This window comes from Columba livia, chromosome 22 (genome assembly GCF_036013475.1).
Source record: "Columba livia isolate bColLiv1 breed racing homer chromosome 22, bColLiv1.pat.W.v2, whole genome shotgun sequence".
In the NCBI taxonomy this organism is placed as follows: Eukaryota; Metazoa; Chordata; class Aves; order Columbiformes; family Columbidae; genus Columba; species Columba livia.
Window position 1 is genome coordinate 4,821,157 of NC_088623.1, and position 24,199 is coordinate 4,845,355.

Genomic DNA, 24,199 nt, shown 5'->3' on the forward strand with positions numbered 1-24,199 from the left:
TGCAGCCGCTGGGCACCAGCCTGGGCAAACTCTGGCCCTGCTCGGCAAACTCTGGCCCTGCTCGGCAAACTCTGGCCCTGCTCGGCAAACTCTGGCCCTGCTCGGCAAACTCTGGCCCCACACAGCCCAAAGTATTTATTTTTCGGGGTGTGTTTGTCACGTCTCGGTTGTGCCGTGCCTTCCGGCTGTGATTTCACGTGGGTGCTGCAAGCTCTGCTCCCAGACACAACCTGGGTGTTTCCAGACCTGGGTTGATTTATGAAGCTTATTCACAATAGGAAATAAAGAATTGGAAACTGGATTTGTTTGGCTTTTTTTTTTTTAAATAAACCACTTATCTGGGAAACAATCAAGCACCTGGAAGACGTGATGTTTACTCCATCTCGCATTCCTGGCTTGCAGATTTCCAGCATTCAGTAACTGTCTCCAGATCATCACAGGTTTACATAAAAACACTTTCAGAAGTTTTCAACTCAAGATGCATCACAGACTAAACACCGTAGCCATTTAAATGAAAAGCCGAGCTCCCTTCTTCACCCACCTCACTACAAACCCACATGTTTTTAGGCCTGGCCGTTAGACATTTCACTTCTTTGTAGTGCAAATATGAATAAAGATTGCATGTCTTGGAAATAAAAAATGAATCGTTGGAACGTTCTGGTGTTGTTTTCCTCCTGGTAATCAAATGCTCTTTGAGATACACATCATGGGCCAGTTTTGCTGTGATAATGCTGAAGGCCATTTTGAATTTTAAAGATCCAAGCTGGACGATCTGCGTCATCTGCCAGCGATCGCTCTGAAAAACAGCCATCGGTACTCGGTGGTTTAGCCTGTACATCAAGCTTTGAATGTGAAGAACATAAAGGAACGTATTTAGTGTTGAGTTTCTACTGAAATGTCCCTGTTGCCTTTGCCAGAGGTTTTTTTTTTGATAAAACATTTAGCGAGAAATAAATGTCCCTTGGACTCGGATTGTCTCGCAGTTGTGCTTTGAGAGCAATTCAATGTTCGCCATTATGTTTTGGGATTTGAATTGCGTCTGTCCTATTAAGGGCTGTTTTAACATGCGGGCGAGGACACAACGTGCGGTTTGGGACCCGTTTTGCAGGATCCATCTGTTCGCCCTTTCAAAGGGTTCGTTGGCTCTCCATGCTCGGTTGACAAAACGGGACGTGCTGGTTGGGGGTGACGCTGTGACCAGCCCGGGCTGGGCCTTTGGTGGCCTTGGTTGGTGTCCTCTCCATCCACAGCACCAGGGCATCTTCTCGGGTCCCTGTTGGATGTGGAGATGCTGTGGTGTGGTCCAAAGTGGACCTGGGGAGCAGCACCATGTGCACCAGTTCTGTGCTTAGCTAAAAAAAACCCTTCTTTCATCTTCATGAAAGAACAGATGAGAGAAAAAGTTCCATCTGAAGTGGCTGCTTAATTACTGTTTGATACACTGATGTAGTTTATCAAATTAAGTTGTTAGTGGAAATAACATTAGGGTAGAAAGCATTTTTTTGCTCTAGAGCAGTAACTTTCAACTCTTTGGCCGAATTTTCTGGTGTCACTGAGGTTGTGTGGCAAAGTTAAGCCTGTTTTTAATCTGGATGCTCCTCTTAAATGTTTTGTGAACACCAGGCACAGAGGTTCCCAGAAAGAAGCTGAAACTATGGCCTGAGGTGTTTGATCTGCAGTTGAGCACATCTTAAAAGATCTGCAAATACCTCTTTCTTAACTTATCAGATCAGTTGGCTGCATGAATCTAAATAATTAAACCAGTTTTAATTCTTGGTATCCAAAGGAAAAAAATGACCTGATGGGTGCGCAACTGTGCTTTTGTTTTGTTTTGACGAAGTTAACTTAGAGATAACCAAATGAAGTAAATGTCATCTTGGATTATTGGGTGGTTCAGTGCCTGATTTAGTATATAAAGCCTATTTGAAAGCGTTGTATTGCTTAAATAGTTGGTGTGGTTGTAGCCAATCTTTAGGAAAATGTAACGCACTTAGTGTCTTAGATGTGCAGTTTGGATTCTGAAAAAAGCAGCACATAGGGTAGTGGTGTCCGGCTTAAAACTGAGTGAGTTTGGGCAGGAAAATCACTGTACTGAATGGAAACAAAAATCAGAAGTGCCTGTTGTGAGATAAGTTTTCCTTTATCTTGCAAGGCTTTTTGGAAGATCACAACAAAATGATAACTGGGGTGGAAATCAGGGCTGGTTTATTCTGTTTGGCAGCCAGTGGCCCACCAGCTTTATCCCCAGCTGAGCACGGGGGTGCACGTGTGTGGGTTGTTTCTTCTTTTCCCGACATCGTTAAGAAACAAATCATCAAACCGTTGACACATAATTTGAACTCCCTGTAAGTCAACATGCTGATAAGTATCCCATTTGTGTGAAAAAACTAGGGACGTGGGGGGATTTTTATATCGTTTAACACAGATTTTACTCAAATAGACAGAAACAAGAACATCCAAACTGCTTAAACATCCCTCGTCTTTTTAAGGTTTCATTGCCGGTATAACAGCTTTGCTTTGGTTATACGCCAGGTTTATCCTGATGTTCACGCGGTGGGCAGCGGCAGAGTTTGCTGGCACTGCTCCTTAAACGCAAGAGGATTAACATCCAGTTTATTTCCTTTAAAACCACTGAACTATCAGGAAATAACTAAGCCCTAAAGTTTTAGGTTTGTGGAAATGATTTCCTCCTAATGCGTGGGGGGAATGTCGGAATCCTCTTATGTAAGAGAGGCAGAGCCCCGTGTTAATCCCGGGAAATGACGTTTAATGGCTTGTTTTGTCCTTTATTGGTATAAAGAATTCCTCGGAAACCAGCTGAGCAGAAGTACCAGGGAAGTATTTTTACCCCTGTCGCTGAAACTATTATCGCTCGGTAATTTCACAGAATCCCAGAATGTCAGGGGTTGAAGGGACCTGGAAAGCTCATCCAGTGCAATCCCCCCATGGAGCAGGAACACCCAGATGAGGTTACACAGGAAGGTGTCCAGGCGGGTTGGAATGTCTGCACAGAAGGAGACTCCACAACCCCCCTGGGCAGCCTGGGCCAGGCTCTGCCACCCTCACCGGGAACAAGTTGCTTCTCATATTCAAGTGGAACCTCCTGTGTTCCAGTTTGCACCCATTGACCCTTGTCCTATCACTGGTTGTCACCAGAAGAGCCTGGCTCCATCCTCCTGACACTCCCCCTTTCCATATTGATCCCCAGGAATGAGTCCCCCCTCAGTGTCCTCTTGTCCAGCTCCAGAGCCCCAGCTCCCTCAGCCTTTCCTCACACAGGAGATGCTCCACTCCCTTCAGCATCTTGGTGGCTGCGCTGGACTCTCTGCAGCAGTTCCCTGTCCTGCTGGAACTGAGGGGCCACAGCTGGACACAATATTCCAGGTGTGGTCTCCCCAGGGCAGAGCAGAGGGGCAGGAGAACCTCTCTGACCTACTGACCACCCCCTTCTAACCCACCCCAGGTACCATTGGCTTCCTGGCCACAAGGGCCCAGTGCTGGCTCATGGGCATAATCGTTAATCTGCTTTGTGGCAAGATTAGATTGGAAATGCCGTGGTGCAGGGAGAACGTGTTTGTGAAAAGCACTCGGTGCCGCGGGGTGGAAGGACCAGTCGCTCATCGAATCTGGTGTCCCATTGCTGAGCAGTACTCGGAAATATTTATTGCCTTGGCTTGGCTTCAAGTTTCGACAGCGTTTCCTTGGGAGACGGCGTTTGTCACGTGAACTTGAACGCGTTGTGTTGGGTGTGTGGCGAAAAATGCTAATGGTATAAATTTGAAGACAAAATTGCTGTGGTTTTACGGAGAATTGGTCCCTGTTGTGCAAAGGTTTTGTATGAGTAAATAGAAACGGTCCATTCTAGATCTTTGACACCTTCAGCTGCTGCTGCATGTATTTTTTTAAATGCATAGAAGCATTAATATGCCATATTTATGAATAAAACTATATTTAAAATGCATAGACTGATAGATAAGCCGTGAAATATTGATGGGTATATGCAGCCGGTGGTTAAACTGTACAGAACAGCCGAGGTAACACCTGACCGGTTATGCTGAGTCCCCTTAGGAATTTTGAAAAAGACAAATAGTTGACAGACCTCTGTGCTCTTATTAAACCCTTTTTGGCTTATTTACAGGCAGCAGGAAGACAGTTTCGCTCAGTGCAAGGCCTGAAGCGTTGCTCATGTCGCGGAATTACCAACTCCAGCAAGTCGCCTCTGAATTGCCGGCTTTCCTGGCTGCCCTACTTACTCAGTCTAAAAACCCTAATCCTGTGGATTTTATTTCCCTCTCTGTAGGACAGCAGTGAGTAATTACTTTTCTCTGGTGAAGGTAGAGACGCTGGAAAAGTTTAATTAATACCCATTAGGAGGTAGTGCTGGTACTTCAATGAATTCATTAGGGCGAGGGCGCTTAATGTTCGTCGAAATAGCAAATAATTGCAGCGGACTGAGTGTTGTTTATGCGGTAGCGCGTGTTCTTTCTTTTTGTTCTGCAAAATATTTCAGGGTATGTGGGTGTTCCTTAGCCAGGGATATGTTTTCTAACCCTTATGTAAAGTATATGGATTCAAACTAAGGTTTGGGTTTAGAGCATAAATCTCTAAATCTGCTGCCGAAGTGAGTAATGTAAGGGGAAAAGGTACATTTGTCTGCTCAGCCCTTTTGCACTGGAAATATTTCACTGTCGCTTCGCTTTGCCAGCTGAACAGCCTTATTAATATGAATTTTTCAAGTCCTTGTTGGTGTCCATGTCTGCCCCGGCTTCATGGGATGTTCAATTAGTGATTCCAACCTGGAGTTGCATAAATATTTGTGAATCGCAAGTATTTGTATTGTAGAAACAATGTCAATGCGGTTTTTTTAGACAGAAGCACCGATGAGTGATTTGCACGGCTCTTCATTTAAAGCTGTTTTCCAGTATTATCCCTCTGCCTTCACAACTGGCGGCTGCTTTTTGAGGCATCGGAAGCGTTTGTCCCCTGGTCTTTGCAGAGGAGGGAACGTGAAATGCGCTTTGTGGACGTGCCACTGGTTTGTGTGTGCGCGGAACGCTGCTTAAAATGGCATTATTGTCGTCAGATTGCGGTGGATCCTGGGGCACCGTTCACCTTTTATCAACCTCTATTTGTACACAGATGCGTGGAGTATTTCCACAGGGAAGCTTGAAAGCATTCAGAACCTACCAACTGTTCTCTGCTTTTTCTCCCAGTTAAAAGTCCACTAAAAATAGGTTATTCTTCCATTCAGGCATCAAACTCCGCTACGTAATGTGAAGTGTCGTGCTGCAGGAATAGTAAAAAGGTTTTTACCTGAGGAACTTCTTTCCGTGGACGGTTTTTTCTTGCACGAGGTGAAATGCAGCGGAGAGAAAAAGAACTTCAATCAGGTTCTGCTTTGTTGAATCACCTTCAGGGGGCATAAAATTTGTTGTCCTGAAATCCTTATTTATTGCCTGGCAGCAAGTACATCTGATTTTTCTTTATTCTATCCTGAACTCTTTTCTTAGCGGTTCATTGCTCATCCTGGTTTGTCTTGCTGGGCATTAAGGAAATTGAAAGAAAAATACAAATAGCGCAGGTTTGAAACGCGAGGCGTGAGGCTTTTCTTACCGTTAACAAATTTGTGGAGATAAAAGTCAGATCTGCTGTTTGAAGTAACAATATAGATCTCATTCAAATGCAGGCAATTTGAGCGATGCCTACGGGCTGAGCCGGACCTCGGTGCCACTGCAAACACTGCAAAATGCCTTTAGAAGTGGAGGATATTGGAAATTTTGCTCTTCAAAATGTATTCTTTGCCTCCCTGTTGGACATGCATTGTTTTTCTTACACTGGCCTTGTAACCGTTGCCTGATTGCGACTCGGTGTGACCAGTAAAGTTAAAAAGGGTCTTCACTGCGATCCAGTCGGAGTTTTGTGAGACGCTGGGTATTGTTGGGACGGGTGCCTGCTGTCAGAATTGCTTCATGTCATTCTTATAATCATAGGTGTGGGGTGGTTTTTCATCATTTAGCTGTATGTTTTATTATATTGTCAACTTTATATATATATATATATTTTATATATATATATATAAACCAACTTATATGGAAGCTTTATTTCAACAGATCCCTGAGACTGGCCGTGTGTGTGATATTATATTATTATATTATTATATTATTATATTATTATATTATTATATTATTATATTATATGTTGTATGTTATATGTTATATATTATATATTATATATTATATATTATATATTATATATTATATATTATATATTATATATTATATATTATGTATATATTATGTATATATTATGTATATATTATATATCATGATATATATATTGAATACATACTCGTATTCAAACAGAAAAAGGGAGCCTTTTAAAACTCTTACCTTGCGGTGCATTCGCGTCTTGGAAGCGTTTTGCGTAGAAGTATCGGCTGTGGGTGAGGGGAGTATCTGTGCAATGCTGTGCTCTGCTATAGCGAAGCATTTCAAAGAGATTATTGCAGAACCTATATGCTCAACCGAGGATGACAGGAAAGGGAATGATGCAATAAATACAGGAAAAAACTCCGGTGCTGTCAGTTTGGGTTTTCCTGTTGGGGCGAACATCCGTCGCTGCTTTCTGATTGATTGTGAATTGAGAACAGAAATGAGATTTGGCTTTGCCTTCAAAGCTGTCTTTTTATTTGAAGTGCTTTCTTACGAGAATCCCAGCTCTGTGTCAGTCCTGAATTGAGTGAGCTCTTTAAGCAGATTTAAGTGGGTCCAGCCTTCGGAGGCAGCTGTGAGCATCCCAAGCCCAGCGCAAAACTTCCATTAGTGGAACTGCATCACCCCTTCTGCCCCATAGTCTGCCCTGTGTCCCCAAAAATAAGCCCTACCCTGAAAATAAGCCCTAGCGTGATTTCTCAGGATCTTTGAAGATGCTCGAAATATAAGCCCTACTCCAAAAATGAGCCCTAGTTACAGTTCATTAAAAAAGTCAATTTGAATAGCATCCAGGCAGCTATACATGTAAAAAAGGCATCTTTTAGAGCAAAAATTAATATAAGACTCTGTCTTATTTTTGGGGTATGCAAACACTATTTTGCTTATGGTATCTACCTTGTGCTGAACTTCTCAGGGTGGAAATTAAAGCAACTGGTGACATTTCATCACTGGATTAGATTGTCACCGAATGAGATCGTGATCCCGGCGGTTGTTGTAGTCACTGCTGGAGAGCAGTTACTTTCCACTCTTGTTCTTTCGAGTTTGGTTTTTGTTCGCTGCCGATATGTCTGTTTTGTGCACTTCTTCAAAGAAGATTATCCTGTAGAAACTCTTTCATTGGAAATTTTACCTTTTTGTGTGTTTGGTTTTGCTTCTCTTGATAATCATTAGCAGGTAAAAGCACAGAGAGGCAGCAAATAAATCTCGGAGTGCAGCTCATGGCGGGTTCTGGTGCTTTTCCATTCTGCGAGAGACGCGGGTTCATTAGTCATCTGAAGGTTGGTGTATTAATAGCTGTTAGTTAACAAACTCATTTACCAGCATCTTTCTCCACATACTCACTGACATAGTCCATTGGGACCGTTTTCTTACAAAGTACCGGTAGATAAGAAACAGGAGAAGTGCTGAGAAGCAGATGTTGCATGACCGAGTACCCAGCTGTGCGCTACCAAAACGGATCTCATGGTCATTAGTTAACAATTCCTTGGCAGTCAGAGGCATACGTGAAACAGTAAACACAGCACGGGGAAATCATAATACTATATTTTTTAAAAAAAGAAGCATTTTCTGAGCTTAAAGCACTGGCAGCATCGGTTAAACCATCTGTGTTGCTGCGGAGCTGACTGTGGGTAAGTCATTGCAAGGTCAGTTGAAATGACTGAGAGTCCTTAACCCTTTATTGGTAAAATATGACATTTCTGTTTTCTAAGCATGATTCGAAATGACACCAGACCCACAGCAGGGATGTCTGAACTTAAACCTGTCGATAAAGGAGAATAATCATTAGCGCTGTGGAGTTTTTACCTGCTGGTACGTACAGATGTTTGGCCAAGGGCAGCAAAGCGCAGTGAATTCCTTGGCAAAGGGTAATCCAGAGCACTGGCATTTCTGCAGATGGTAAGTTCTGCCCAAGGAAGTAAACTAATTTAATTATATAATGGAAAACCCAGTTGCTCCCTGTGAAAGGCTGTTTCTCATCAGATGTCAGAAGCACGTACATGGTATAGAGCATATGGAAAACAACAATATGTAATTATACTCGTTATCTGAGCTTCTCCCAAGTAGCTGTTGTCAAAAAGGCTGAGCTGTGTGTCCTGATATCTCTGACCAGCCTGCGGGTTTGTGTCTGTTTTCCTCTTTCTTTGCCACTTGCTAATAAACTAAATCAGTACGGTAAATATCCAAGTAATTCCCAGTTCAGAAGATACTTTTTGTGGGAAAAAGGCAAGTGTTGAATTGTGGACTCGCACACAGTGCAACTGAATCTTTAATGTTTCGCTGCTACTAATGTCGCCCTAGAGAGAAAATAAAATCTAACTAGGTTATAGTAATTGTACTTTTTGGAATAAATAGGGCACTTTTATAGGAGTCTAGTAGTTGAGCTTTATTCTTAAAATAGAGTTGTGTCTATTTTTGTGGTTTTCTGTGTGCTTAATCTGTAGAACAATTGTTTTACTGTTGGATTTACTTTTAGTTCACCCACCTTTTTTTTCTGAGTCCCGCAGAGTCCAAACACTTTTATTTATGGAACATTTTAGTGCGGGAACAATAATGAAGCGAATTTTCTTAGCGAATTGGAAGTCTTCAATACCTACGTCCTCCTGTAAATTTAAGGCTACTGCATTGTTTTACATCAGCTTATTGGTTCCTACTTCATGTTGCAAATTCTCTGCCTGCATGACCATAAAAACAAGTTATGAACAGTCGGTTAGGGCAAGAGATGTCATCAGTTAAAGCCTAATGAAGCTTATACTTCAGGCTCATCTGCTAAAATATTGTGTTGGCTGAACCGCTGCTGCGAATGGGTGGTTTGATAATTGCATTTCGAGTCGGGTTGATAACAGGGTCTCTTATCTCGATGGTATCTCGTTAAGCCCATCCGCCCTGGGTCGCCGCGCTTGGGAAGCTCGTTTGGATGGGATGCGCCTGGACCTGGTTGTGTCCGATGCCTTCGGTCCATGGGCTCCTGTATCGGCACATGGGCAACGACCACCCGAAAGGTTATAAACTTCCCCAAACCTCATGCCAAAACTGTTGGGTGCCCAGATGCTCAGGGCTGAGCTCGGGAAGGTTTAGACCCCCCAGGACCGTCTCACCTCACTCCTCCTGCAGCATAAGGACCAAGAAGGAATACATCAGCCTCAGCTGTCCGAATCTGTTAGAAATGACAATGAATACACCAAACGGTGGAGGTGAATCGCTGCGTGAACCCATGCAGTAGTCAGCAATACGCGGGTATTAGTCATGGCCAGTGCACAGCTGGGGTTCGGGGATTGTGCTGACTGTCCGTATTGTGCAGAGCGCGCTGGCGGGGGTTCTTCCTAATTAAACTTTGAGCTGTCTCTAATCGATACCGCTGTGACATGGCACAGCTGTTAATTCGATCAGAGAAGGGCTGACCTGGCACTTGGTTGCTGGTGGGTTTAGTTGCTGGGGGTCCTCGGGAGCCTCCGGGAGTGTTGTGATTTCCTGAGCTCTGAGAAAAGCCAGGAGCTCTAATTCCTTCGTAAAAACTGCGCGATGGCTCCATGACCCGGGTGTCCAGCGCTCGGTGGGGTCCCTGCTCTTGCTGTAAGTGCTGCCGCCCCATCGGTGGCATTTCGGCATGTGGGAATGAACCACTCTGATAGAAAACTGTTGTATTTTTAGGTGATGCAAGGCAGGGACGCTTGGGGTGGAGCTGGCGTTTGAGAGCCCAGTTTGCTGTTGTGTAAACTGGGTTTACGGGTCCGGCCAGGACGGACCTTGCGCTGCCACTCACAGGCACTGCTGAGGGATCTGTGGGTCACCCAAGAGGTTTGTGATATACAGTGTCTTTAGGAATATAGTATCTTTGTCAGGCTCCCGTTTGCGACATACGGTGTCTTTAGGAACAGAGTGTCTTTGTCAGGCTCCCGCTCTGCCAAACTCCAGACTGAAATAGGTTAGTGGGCCTAGAAATTATGCAGAGTGTAATTGCATGTCTTGCTTCCTATGGAAAGCAGGCTAAAAATAAACCTGCCTATGATTTGCATAAGTTCTATTCTAATCAGAACACTGAAAACAAAAGAAAAACTAAAGGTCTTGGCATGTGAACACGTGCCCTTCTGCTGGGAAAACACTGCCAAGTCCCAAGCAGATTAAATGGCTTGTGTAACACCGAGCAGCTGCAAGGACATTTTTCTTTGGGGATGTGACTGAAATGTGTCATTCTATAGAACCGCACGCTGCTTAAGCAATAAGATACGGTATGTTATACGTACGTCAGTGTCTGAAATGCGATGCTGTGGTAGGACGAACAGCAGGGCGGGCAATTTGTGCGGAGCGTTACAGTGAGTGTAACCCGCAAGTGCCCTGGGTGGAATCGCTTGTTGGGGTGGGTGTTGAGACAATACTCCTTAAACGTCGCTAAGTTTGAATTGACACTTTAGCTGCAGATTATCAAAGGGAAGCATTAATATTAGAACAGTTTGGGGACTCAAGTAACATCTTGTTCAGTTGTGTATGTTAATTGTGCTTTCCAAAGTAAATTGGTTTGTTTGCTGTCTCAGTAAATCATTCTCTCTAGTGTGAATAAACTAAAACTTCACGTTGTAAATTAAGGGAATGAATGGAAGGTTGTTTATAAATCGGGAAAAACAAGCCACACATACCCGGAGGAAAATCACCTCTGTTGTTTGGGTTACTAATCTTTGGTTTGGAGTGTTCCAGCTCTGTGTCTGCTCAATTAAGAGCAGACGAAATGATTTATGGATTATTATAACCTATGACAGCTAGAGGACTCTGATTTCATGGCTCCGGCGTCTGGATTTGACTGTACAGCAGGGGCGGTGCAGGGACAGATTAACACTCGGCGAGGGATTCGATGCGTAATTAGCCATTGCGTTAATAATAGGGCCAAAATACAAAACGTAGAGCATATCTCTGCTCTTAGGTACTACCCCACCGTAAATAAAACCAGATTCTCCGCAGTGACTCTTAGTTGCTTCAGAAAGTTGTAAGACGCCCCATCTTTCCCATGAATTCAAGTGGGATCCGTGGTGCCTCCCGGTGAAGTGTGGGGAAGGATCTTGAGAAAGAGAGAATTAAAATAGCTCTTGAAAAGATGACAAACTTTATAAATAGGCAAAAGATTGTTGCTTTTTTTTTTTACTTCTCAAGAAAATAACCAAATCAAAGCGAGGAAAGTCTCCATATATGATATAAAAGGTCAAACTGTTCTCTTGCGGAAAGCGCTTTTGCATTTTTCTTCCCCACTGTTAAGCTGAAGGAAATGGTTATGTTGGCATTATATTTGAAACCCATTAATTATTTTAAATCATTTGAATTTTCCTCATATCTCATTCAGGGTCTGATCTTCTATCAGAAACAGCTGTACAGTTCTTTGTGCTTTGCCTTTCTCTTGTTTAATAATGGTACATTAAAATACTTGGCTTTATCAAAGCAAACCCTGCCCGCTGGTGATTCTCCTGACTGAGCTCCCGTGGTTAATGGGTTTTTGTGTGCAAGGTATTGCTATAATCACATCCAATAGCAGTGTGCTCGAAGCTGGCATCCCAAAGTCTCAACGTCTTCGCTCAAAGGATTTTCGTTTTAAAAAATCCTTAAGGTTGCGGGAAGAAAATGTACCAGGCTCTGCAAGCTTTTTGAACACCAATGCATCACGTAAAATCAACTGAAAATGACGTCTGCTGTCATTCCACAGAAATCACGCAGAGTGTCTAGAGATGTAACAAGACAAAGAAAAGTAGCGTTCAGTGGGAAATAATGAACTGTGTGGTCCAGCACTATTATCAACGTTTCTCATTGTTTCTCATTGTCCTGGTCTTCTCGTGGTGGAAGGTGCTTCTTTCCTCCTGCTTTCCCAGCGTCGGCTCCGTCCTCCTTGCTGCCAAGATGCAGCCAACTCTGATGCATCTATTTGCAAACGGAGGCAATTATTAGTTGGGTGACAAGTGTTATTTTCAAATACCAACCAAATGGAACTGAAAGGCTCTATCTAAATGCCATCTACATTCTGCAAATATTGTCTGTCTTCTTCTTTCTGCACTAAACAATAGATTTTTTTTCCGTGGAGGATGAGGAACCCAACCATGGATATTCGCCTTCTGTTACAGTTGGTTTTGCTGTTTCTCTGGAGGATTGCATCCAGGCCCCACCGCTCACATTTTGGCTCTTGTTCTGGTCTCCAAGTGTGTTTCAGAGTAACCAACGCTTTATTTGCCAATTCCGTGTTTCCTACAGATTGTTTGGGATGCCCCTTCCAAAGCATATTTTAGTTCTCTTCAAAACCTGAAATCCTTTAATGAAGAAGTTCAGAGGCAGACACAAAGCCAGATTATTTTTGCGTAGGTTTACCAACAGTGGGCTGGTTTATTGGTAGAACATTTGCAGCGCTGTAAGGTATCAAGGGAACAGTAGAACACGGTGTGCTCTGGTGTTTGAGAATGAGGATCGAGAATCTTCATTTCCCAGAATCAGTCACCACCTTGACTGCAGATCTCAAGGCATTATCCTGTAGTATTTGTCAGCTTTCAGCTAGTAAATGAGTCTGGTTTAATGGATTATTGTGGCTATGGAGCGCCTTGAGACTTGTTCTGCACAATAGGCCCTATGTAAATTCCTCTATGAATTGTTCTGCGTCTTATCATGTTAATGTAATTAGATGAATCTGACATTCTTAGCCTTTCCTTTTTCTGAATTTGCACAATATCTTTAATGACACAGCCATAGTTCAGCTTTGTGAAAGATCCTTAATTCAATTTACTTTAAAGAAGATTGACCCTAGCAGCATTTAGCCACTTAACAACCTTTATTTCGCAGCATGGTAATCAGCAAAAGCTCTGCGCCATGATTTCTCTTCAGCACAAAGAAACAAGATTTGCTATTGTAGTTGAAAGTTTACGGATTAGTTGTGTTACTCGGAGGAATTAAACTCTCGGGCAGGTCCTGCAGCTCGTTCTTGGACGTGTTCACAGGGAAATGATGGGCAGGACACCTGGGAGCAGGGGGAGCACATTGGGTTCACCCCCAAGAACCTCCCCTGAATTTGTCTCTAGGACATTAGCATGCAGGAGGGTGATGCTTTTCGTATGGCTGGTGCTTCCTAAAAAGTACTGGGGCCTATATTATTCGATATATTCATCAATGATTTGGATGAGGGAATAGAGTGTACTGTCAGCAAGTTTGCTGATGACACCAAGCTGGGAGGAGTGGTGACACTGGAAGCTGTGCTGCCATCAGAGACCTGGACAGGCTGGAGAGTTGGGCGGGGAAAAATTAATGAAATATAACAAGGGCAAGTGTAGAGTCTTGAATCTGGGCAGAAACAACCCCAGGTTCCAGTATAAGTTGGAGAATGACCTATCAGAGAGCAGTGTAGGGGAAAGGGACCTGGGGGTCCTGGGGCCAGCAGGGTGACCATGAGCCAGCACTGGGCCCTTGTGGCCAGGAAGCCAATGGTACCTGGGGTGGGTTAGAAGGGGGTGGTCAGTAGGTCAGAGAGGTTCTCCTGCCCCTCTGCTCTGCCCTGGGGAGACCACACCTGGAATATTGTGTCCAGCTGTGGCCCCTCAGTTCCAGCAGGACAGGGAACTGCTGGAGAGAGTCCAGCGCAGCCACCAAGATGCTGGAGGGAGTGGAGCATCTCCCGTGTGAGGAAAGGCTGAGGGAGCTGGGGCTCTGGAGCTGGACAAGAGGAGACTGAGGGGGGACTCATTCCTGGGGATCAATATGGAAAGGGGGAGTGTCAGGAGGATGGAGCCAGGCTCTTCTGGTGACAACCAGTGATAGCACAAGGGGCAATGGGTTCAAACTGGAACACAGGACGTTTCACTTAAATTTGAGAAGAAACTTGTTCCCGGTGAGGGTGGCAGAGCCTGGCCCAGGCTGCCCAGGGGGTTGTGGAGTCTCCTTCTGTGCAGACATTCCAACCCGCCTGGACACCTTCCTGTGTAACCTCATCTGGGTGTTCCTGCTCCATGGGGGGATTGCACTGGATGAGCTTTCCAGGTCCCTTCCAACCCCTCACATTCTGTGATTCTGTGATTCTTTTTTAATGTGCTTTAATAATCTGGTGGTGGTGGTCTTTTTTATTTATTTTTGTTTTCAATTGCAAAATACATCATTTGTATTTCACATCCAGAAATAAGCTTCTAATCTATTTGGCTTTTCTCCTATGTTTGTTCTAGGAAATCAAGTTTCATTCTTTACCTCATCTCTTCTGTTCATTGTCAGGGGAAATTCTATCTCCTGTGACAGGCTGCTGTTTTCGGACAAATGTCACTACCTACCAGTGATACAGCAAATCGAGATGCCCTTACGGTATCCGAGCCCGAGACCTGCCCACTGTGTTCCTTTGGAGAACCTCCGCTGAATTAGTCAACGCTTGGCCTTTTCTGATGTTGGATCTGGCAATCAAAAGACGTGATTAATTCCGACTTTGGGAGCAGAGCAGTGTGGACCTACCGCTGTTTGAGTCTCATTAAAAGGCAAAGGAGCAGAAACATCCATGTCACATTCCTGAGATGATTATCTGCTTTTGGTCTTTTGAACATCGTTGCAGAGACTTAACTCCAAAGCAGCTGGTGGTCACCGGCTGTTGTGTGTGGTGCTTATTGAGAACCGAACGCGGTGATTTTCCTATTCCTTGTCTCTTAGCAAATAGTGCTTCACCTGACAGTGAGCTTGATTGCTCCCTGACGAAACAGCAGTTACCCAGGGAATGAGCAGAAGTCACATTGAGTGGAGCTCAGCCCATAGTGGGAGCAGGATCTCTGGTCCCAGATGTGGTCTAGGATCTCTGTTCTGGTCTGGGATCTCTGGTCCCAGATGTGGCCTGGGATCTCTGGTCCCAGATGGGATCCAGGGTCTCTGGTCCCAGATGTGGCCCAGGATCTCTGGTCGCCGATGTGGTCCAGGATCTCTGGTCACAGATGTGGCCCAGGATCTCTGGTCGCCGATGTGGTCCAGGATCTCTGGTCCCAGATGTGGCCCAGGATCTCTGGTTGCAGGTGTGGTCCAGGATCTCTAGTCCCAGAGGTAGCCCAGGATCTCTGGTCGCCGATGTGGTCCAGGATCTCTGGCCCCAGATGCGGTCATCTTCTCAACTTGCTTATTGCCCTGCATTTTCCTAGGGAGCTTCTAGCTCAGCACCTGCTGAGTTAGACATTCTCAAAATGTTCCTGTCTCTTTCTCTTTCTTTCTTAACAAAAATAATTTGAACCTCCCCCGTGTTTCTTGTACTGGGAATGTAGGTGTGTGTTTTCAGTACTGACAGCTGCTGTTCTGTCTTTTCCATATTCTGTTGATTGTCTTGCATGTTTTTAGAAAGAATTTGTTGTGCTCAGTGAATGCACGTGCTTGGATCTGTAACTTGTGTTAAATTATCCTATGTGAGTAGTCACTGAGGACTATCATAAAGTTAACGTGTTGCACACTAATTATAACTTGGGTTTTCTAATGCAACGTACCTGGTTTGTGTAGCTGAAGGTTTCTTTAAATGGCTTTTGCTTAGTCACGGCTTAATCTTTATGTATTGATAGCCTAGTTTTAATTAAACAGTAACTATTTTCCGCTTGATTAACCCCGATAATTCCTATTTTAGTTAGCCACTTTTGAGCGAAGCCATTTAGCTCTTTTATTAGCCCTTAATATGTGTTTCACGTGGAATTCTCATATTCTAGGTTGCCTTTTGCAATTGCCGCTTATGTAACACACGACGCAGCCACGTGTAACCTTGGACTGCGTGGCATTCCGTTTATATTTATGAAACGCAGAATTTACATTATGCAACTCTGTTTACGTTTCTCCTTGTGCTTTGTTCTCATTGAGAAAAATTGTGTAGCGGTATCTAATCTGCAGGGGTTTTTTCTTCATTCTTTAATGCTTAAAACCCCCAGAGGACAGTAGTGCTGAGGTCAGTGTAGTGAGGGAAGGCTGGGAGGGGTTGAGGAGCATGACAGTGAGTGGTAAAAAATTGGGATTTTGGTTCAAAATCCCTGAGATGATTTTGGGCCAGGGCCTGTGGGGCCTGTTCCCCGGCCTTGCCCCTGCCCTACTCTGGCAAAGGCCTCGGCTGCGGCCTTGCCCACCTCTAATTTTAGTGCTTTGTTTTGGTATTTTACCCTTTAATTCATCAGTGGAACACACTGCAGATAGGCTTTTTAAAAAAGAACGCAGCTCCCTTTTCACATCTATTCCCTCAAAGTACGTTTTTGTGCCGAAGGCTATAGCGGAAGTGTAAGCCCTAGTAGTGAACTATATGGTTTAATAAGAAAGCCACATGCTCTTAAGAAACCTACTTTGAAAAATGGGTTTTGTAATTAACAATAAAGTATTTTTCGCAAAGTTTGAAAGGGAAAACGCCACCAGTGTTGCGGCTCTATATTAGTGTATAGATGCCACTGTCTCCAGGAGGTGTTGGCATGGAAACTTCACACTACCGCTCCCCGCAGCCACTGAATACCATGTTCCCTACCCCTACAAAGTTGTCACCTACGTCTGTCTGCATAAAATGTGCATCAAAACGAAATGGAGAATTTCCACGTGGTTTTCAGAGCAATCTGTGGGGTTGGCGCGGATATTCCGTGTACCAGCCTTCGCCAGACGTACTCGTGATATTATTTTCTGTGACTTACTATTGGGCAGCAACGTGAAATCTACATATATTCTTAGAATTTATTTGCATGTTTCAACTTCGAGCTTTGCTGTTTTACCAACAATGCCAATTTAGAGATGAAATTTTAGAAATGTGTGTTCTAGTAGCACCACAGCAATGCTCATCCGTTTGTAACCACAATGTGTGTACTTGAGCGTTTCCATGACAGGTTGGGTGTATAAATAGCTGTTTTTGTCCTGCTTAGGTGCCGCAGCGAAGGCAGCTTTGCCGTTGCGGTTTGCGGTGTGACAAGAGAAATGGAAGCTGCAAAAAACCCCTGTTTTTTGCATTAAAATCCCCTGTTTTTTGCAATGATTCTGTCGCTCTCGCTCGGCTCTTCCCTTCGCAGCCCTGGATTTACTTGCAGCAGTACTCAAGCCGCCTTTTCTTTTGCAGTCACTTAGTTTTCCTTAGCAAGCTGCAGTGTGCGTGTCCTTGTTTAAACAGCTCCTTTGTGGTTAATTTAAATTAAAACTGAAGACAAGGGCCTTGTGCCTGTTCGTCTTGTAGAACCTGAATGCTGTGAAGTACATGATTCCTCTTGACTGGTCCCTGTGTTGCGTGTGTCATCCTTCCGAGGCAGCTCAGCAGCACAACAAACACCAACCCGACATTTATTAGGTCATTTTGGAGAGTCGGATACATGGGTTTCTCCTAAAAGCCTACGTGAAACAATGTAAAAGAGCATGTTCGACTCCTGAAGGGGGAAATATCCAGCTTTTGCACAAGAACAAGCTTTGGAGGTTGCCTAAAGCACCCTTGCTATTACTTTATTTTCCTGCTTTCTAATGCACACCATTCTCTATGTGACTTTCTGTCATTTTCCCTCTTTAGTTTGACTTTCTTCTGTTTTCCCCAGGCAATCTTTTCAATCTTCAGTTTAGTCTTGGTCTCACAATACAGTCCAATCTTTAAAGCTTTAACGTCAAGATTAACCCTTGATTGTTGGCATATCCCTGGTAGCAGCTTTGCTTTTGGACCGAGTCAATATTTATTGAAAAGAGTTTTAAATTTTAAAACACGAAGAGGGCAAGATCAGTGAATAAATGAAGTCTCTATAATTCTACATCTCATACAGATTTTCACCCCTTGCCAAGTCTTTCCACCATGAGCGTAGCTGACAACCAGCTTCACCTGCCCGAGTGAAATGCATGTGTATTGATCCGCCCAAGTGAAGTATGTTTGTATTGTTAAAGTGCAGTTCTATAGATCTGCCTTTGACAGGGAGATGGATGGGCCATTTTAGCGGTGAAACATTTTTTAATGTTGAGAAACTATCTTGTCGACAAACAATAAAGCGATTTGTCGTAACAAATGGAAAATATTTTGCTTGCTGGAGATTACACCATTTGTTTTCCTTTTCCGTGGCATGTTTTGCTCATTATGCTGCAGGAAGCAAATCCAAAGTTTTATGAAGAACAGCTCATGATGGCAAAGCTGAGAATTGAGCTGGGGGATCACGGGCCTGGGGGAGCTGCTGTGAGTTGCATGTTTGGGAGGGAGTTGGGGAGTTGGTTAATTCCTGGACAGCACAGACCTCTATGAAGAGAGGGCTCATAGGTGATCTTGTTTTGCCTTTAAACACTTTGCAGCATGCCATTGTTTTGCTTGGAAGGAAGAGGGTGCAAGCTGAAGTACGGTTTGCTGGTGGTGAATGTAGCTGTGGTAATGTTTGAGGTGAATATAAGGTGTGTATCTGCCCTTGTCAGAAAGGGAAGGGAGAGTAGAAACGTACCAAGATGTGCAACCGACTTTGCAGCAGTGGCACGTGGCTGGGAAAACTTGCGTAGTGGTGGGAGGGTTTGTTGGGTTTGCGTGGTTTTGGTTTGTTGGTTGTTTTTCCAGATTTGACATTTGATGTCAGCACAGCGATGTGGATTTAAGGCGAAGGCTAGCTTTGCGTTCAGCCTGACGCGGCTCCGTGCCCTGTTCCATTCTCAGGTCTCTCCAGGTGTTCTCTCCAGCAGCTGGTCCCGACAGGCTGCCGAGCATCGCTCCTGCGGCGGGTTGATGCATTTGGTGACCTGTCATTGACGTAATTTAAAAGGAGCAGTTGTCTGTTCCAGCTTTTGTTCCCGCTGTTGCGATACACCAGCGCACGCCTGCTACTGGCCATCCCCAGATTGGCTTTTGGAGACAAAGACTGAGTCTTTTTCCCTAAAGCTCCGAGTGTTCTGCTGTAGTACGTAACTTAAATTTATCAAGGTCACTGAACCCTATTTAATGTGCTCTCTGGGAAGATGACAGGGTACAAAACAATCTTTTGTACCCTTCTGTCAGAAGGATGAAGCAGTAATATAAGAGCTCAGTTATTTGTGTGCTGAAGGGGCCGTGGTTATCTCGTGATATGACAGATTCGCTAATGATACCTGACAGAACTATTGCAAAGAATAATTGTAAAAAAACCCTCTACTATCAAGCAACGCTTTTAAAAAGAAAATATTTTCTTTCTATAATACCAAGAATGTGGATTCCCCTAAGACAAATATTGAGTTCGGGTACCCAGCCAGTAGGTGTAAATTGAATAGAAAGTATTACCACTATATTTCGAAGCAGTTTCTTGTCTGTAGAGACTTTTAATTTTTGAAATAGATCCTGTATTTTAATACTTTTTATTGATTTCCGAACAGTTCTAGAATATAGTCCTTGTCTTGCTTGGGAGATGCTGGGGTTGGATGGTTGTTGCTGAGCTGTGCTTAGAGTCACGGTGCCGATTTACACCAGCTGAAAGTCCAGGCCTGGCAAGTGTGGAATGGCTTTTCTGTCTAGGTCGTTGCATTTAAAACAACCCAAGTCTTTGCTGCTTTCATTTTTTGGAACATTTATAGCATTGAGGTGTCATTCTCGTTGCAAGATCCTGCTTAATTTTTACCAGTTATTCTTGTTCGTTGCTTTTTTTAAGGAAAAGTCATCAACAAAGACTTGCGTCACTACTTGAGCCTCCAGTTCCAGAAGGGCTCCATAGACCATAAACTCCAGCAAGTGATCAGAGACAATCTCTACTTGAGAACCATCCCTTGTAAGTATGTAATGATCAGCCTCATTTGACTAACCGACACATTTTCCAGAGCTTTAAGTGCCTTCTCTCCTAATCTGGTTTATAGTTCTACTTTGCAGCAGGAACTTCTGTAAGTGGCTTTGCTAGTTTCATATCTTAAGTTGCGATGGAAAGGTACGGCCAATACAGACCGACAAAACAGCAAAAACATCAGCATTCGAGGTCAGAGTACTCCAGGAATATCTGTGTTTTACTCATCAAAGGTTTGTCAGTTGTTGTTAGAATAACCAGAGCCGCCATGGGAAGCAAACCTTCCTCAGCGTGATCAAACAGTGCAAACGCGACCTGGTATTTGTCAATGTGCTGGGGTTTTTTTGCACAAAAGAAGAGGAAGAAACTGTGTGGACAAACTTCAGTGTCACAGCAAGAATTAATTAATCGGAGAATCTGGCTGGACCTGTCCCGTTGCTTGTGCCAGCCCTTCTGCTCTGAGCATCTGCTGGCATCTCGTGGTCCAGCCTGCGCAGGTGTTAATTCATTCGCCTTTAGCGAGGTCCCTAAAGGTCACTGCTCCAACCAGGCCCGCTTGGTAGAAAGCACCGTTCAAGGTACAGGACACTCACACGCACCAAATAGCCTGTGTTGCTTCTCGCCCTTCGGTGCCATTTAATTCCTTAATTATCACAAGATCATCCTTTACTTTGTCTCAAAGGTTCGCTGATTAAAAAGGCTCGTCATGGGTTGTATTTAAATATTCATTGCACTGAAAATGTAGAGGTTTGTCGACAAGTGTTTCCGTAACTACAGGAATGCCATTATCAATTTAGCGTTGTTATATCGAGCGCGCCCAAGAGTTTGTGATTTTCTTAAAAGATAGTAATAGTGAAAGGTGCTTTTTTACTAGCAGCTCTTGTTCATGCTGCTGCCTGAAAAAATTCACATATGCCTTTATAATGCTGTTAGGTTGTAGGCAGTAATGAATCAGTGGAGTCCTTTCCAGGAGAACTTTAATTAAGCTATTATACCTATGGGAGGCCCGTATTTATAGACATAACACTTGGAGAACTTCTGCATTAACACAGCAATTTACTGATTACTTAGAAAAAGCTTACCTATAGCTAGGCTTTGGAGTATAGATGAACTACACTTTGAATTATAAGGTTAAAAAATAACCCAGTTATGGGTTTAGTAGCCCAAAAATCAAACGTGCTTAGTCACGCTGCACATAAGAAGAATTCTCTCTAATTGCCACCTCACCCGGCTTTTGTTCTCCTCCTTCCTCAGCACCAGAACTGTCATTCCGATGTAATTTATTAGCCTAGTTTTTATGCATTATTGTTCATTTCCTCTGGAGTGACACCAGCGTCGTATAAAGATTCAGGAACACGTTGTTTTTACAGAGCTGTACCGCAAACAGGCAGCACTGAAGTATCTTACGAGAGTGTTTTCTCTGTCTTCTCAGGCACTACAAGGGCTCCCAGAGATGGGGAGGTCCCTGGCGTAGACTATAATTTCATTCCTGTTGAGCAGTTTAAAGCCCTGGAAGAAAGCGGAGCCTTGCTGGAAAGTGGAACGTATGACGGTACGTTGACGACGTTTGATGAACGGGAATAAAGGCCCAGTGCTCACGTCCTGTGTCTTGCTCTAAGTGCATCTCTTTCTACCCAGGAGGTTCCACTTTTCCCGGTAGAGCAGCAATATTAAATCTATTATCCGGCTGTCACCACTTCGATCCTCGCCCTCACTGATATTTTCAGAAGGGTTTCTTATTTATTTCTTTTTTACGTGGTCAAACCCATATCCAGCCAGCAAATGTTACCCCAGCAAGAATTTTGAGCAGCTCTCTCTCTGTGTGCTCAGTTCCCTAATAAAAATCATATGAGCAGTCAGGAGAGAGGTCAACTGCCGAAATTCCTTTCCAGAAAACAACAGATGATTCCTCGGCTTTGTGTTTTAGATGAAAATATTGCAGTAAAAATCTGTTCCTTTCTCTCCAGTACAAATCAGTTGTAGATGAAGCCGTATCAACAGATTTGTTTAGCAAGTGTATTGTCAATAGATTGTAGGACTGTAGTTTTAAAATCGATTACTTGTAACTGTTTTTATGTAAACATACTTAGTTTCTGCACAAAATTAATTGATGTTTTGACTTTACCGTGTTTCTGTTGCTGCATATTACTCTGCTAATCAGTTATCAGTACAGAGAGTAAGAACAATTGATTTTCACTGTTTTGCTGCTCTCAGACTGTTTCCCAAGTGTCTTTATGGACTGGATGAGCTTTCAAGGTCCCTTCCAACCCCTGACATTCTGGGATTCTATGATTTTCTTTGGAAACATGTGGCAGGATAGACATTTTGAACTAAATATATTGTTTTCTGATGTCCAATAGCATAATTGGCAAAAAGACAAGGTGGGAATACGTAAGTTTTGAGTGTCAATTGGGTTTTGATAGTACCAGTGTCTTTTTAAGTTACAGTTCAGATCTTTCACCAAAAACACATTATGTGGGCAATAAAATCTTTCAGCAAGTATCGGTGCTTTAGAAATCTGGATTTCTGTCTCATTGTCAGGTAATTTTTACGGCACGCCGAAGCCCCCAGCGGAGCCCAGCCCCTTCCAGCCCGACCCAGTGGATCAAGTTCTATTTGACAATGATTTTGATACCGAATCGCAGAGGAAAAGAACCACGTCCGTCAGCAAAATGCAAAGGATGGAGAGTTCTCTCCCCGAGGAGGAGGAAGAGGAGGAGAAGGAAACAGTTAACGGCAGCGGAGGGACAGGTCGGTTGACAAGGGGAGGAATTCCCTGAAGTGTATGAACAGATAACAAGTATACAAATAACATCCATGCTTGCTTGACCCGCTGCCTTTTTTTTTTCTGTAAGTTTTCCTGAAGTTTGAAGGCAGTTTTCTATTCAGAATGGTGTTCTTACTCAATTTTGAAATGATCTTTTAAAAAGAAACAGCTGTTTTCCCAGCCAGATGTGCAATTGCATCATAAAACGCTCTGCTCAGTAGAGAACATGTAGTGCTGGGTCTCAGCCAGCTACATGAGGAGGAAGGAAAAATTTACCCGCTCTTCACATAACAGAATCTTTTGCGGAGTATAATTCATACCCTGTAAATGGTATTGTTTAATTTTGGGGAGGTTACTGAATTTGCATGCAGGAGATTGGTTTAAGAGGCCACGCTAGCTCATACTGTAAATTTTTCAGACGATTTTGCTTAAGGGAACTATCGCACAACCTGAAACTGCCCAAAGGGGAGTTTGTGGAGAGAAATACATCAGAATATATTGCAACTGCACCTAATCTTGCAAACATTGAGGCTGGCAACACCACAGCACAGTTGGGTGCGGGTCGCAGGCATCGTGGTGTGATGAACCATACTGAGTTTGGGGCGGAAGGGTGGAGTTCTTGCATTTAAAGTTTTCTGCAGGGAATTTTTGGGGCTTTTTCCTTTTTGTGGCTTGTGGGAGGGTGTCGTTTGGTTTGCTGACAGTTTGCTTCTCCTCTCCATTTCGTTCTTTTAGGAATATTAGTGGGATTTGATGACATTTCAAACGCTGTTCTCTATATAGGAACGGCAACAAAGTGTAGTCAGCTTGGATTTCTGCCAGCGTTGATTTTTCAGCGTGGGCTCAGACACATAATACGAGGTTAATTCTGTTTGGCAGGGGAAGAGCAGAGTTCAGTGTTTTCATGTCAGCTTTTCAAAGTTCGCAGCTGAAAAAAACAAAGTGGAAAAATGCACATCACATACAGGGACGTGTTTGACATCCACTCGTAGCCAGATTGAGAGGGTGGTTCTTTGTGAGAAACAACATAAACAGCTGACAAATAGTAACACTTTCCCCGAACAACTGCAGAAAACAAAGAAAAACATTCAGATTCTCCTGACTGGGTGAAACCTGTTCCCAGCTACAACCAGACAAGCAGCTCCATGGACTTCAGAAATTACTTGTCGAGGGATGAGACCCTGGAACCGCTGCCCAAGAACTGGGAGATGGCTTACACCGACACGGGCATGATCTACTTCATCGAGTGAGTAACCCACACCACAAAGGGGTCCTGTGCCCGTCTGAAGTGCTGCCGGGCTGCAGTCTGACAACCTGCTTGCTGCTCTTATACCTCTCCTTCCTCTGCTCTTACTGCTTCTATTTCTCTATTGAATTTAATATATCCCTACTGTTTCGTTCCTTACTGCTGCATACTGCCATTGCACAGGAAAACCTTGTGATTCCACGTGCAAAGTCAGCTCGTATATAGTATGAGGGTTTTTTATCTCACAAGATACAAAGCTGGGTGGATGTTGCCAGGTGAGCTATAACAAATGTCTCTGAAATCTGAGAGC

General features: G+C 43.8%; 1 protein-coding gene across 3 annotated transcripts in view; it reads left to right on the top strand.

The window, feature by feature from the left end:
- The window catches only part of MAGI3 (membrane associated guanylate kinase, WW and PDZ domain containing 3), a 56,158-nt gene that overhangs the window by 8,438 nt on the left and 23,521 nt on the right, over positions 1-24,199 (top strand). For 2 of the 3 annotated variants that reach the window (XM_065038753.1, XM_065038750.1), the window contains exons 2-5: positions 19,751-19,867; positions 21,309-21,428; positions 22,418-22,627; positions 23,715-23,889. In XM_065038753.1, coding sequence (XP_064894825.1) covers positions 19,751-19,867; positions 21,309-21,428; positions 22,418-22,627; positions 23,715-23,889 — 622 coding nt within the window. Of the gene's footprint in view, positions 1-19,750; positions 19,872-21,308; positions 21,429-22,417; positions 22,628-23,714; positions 23,890-24,199 lie in introns of those variants that run through there. The other variant, XM_065038751.1, reaches the window with a different exon arrangement.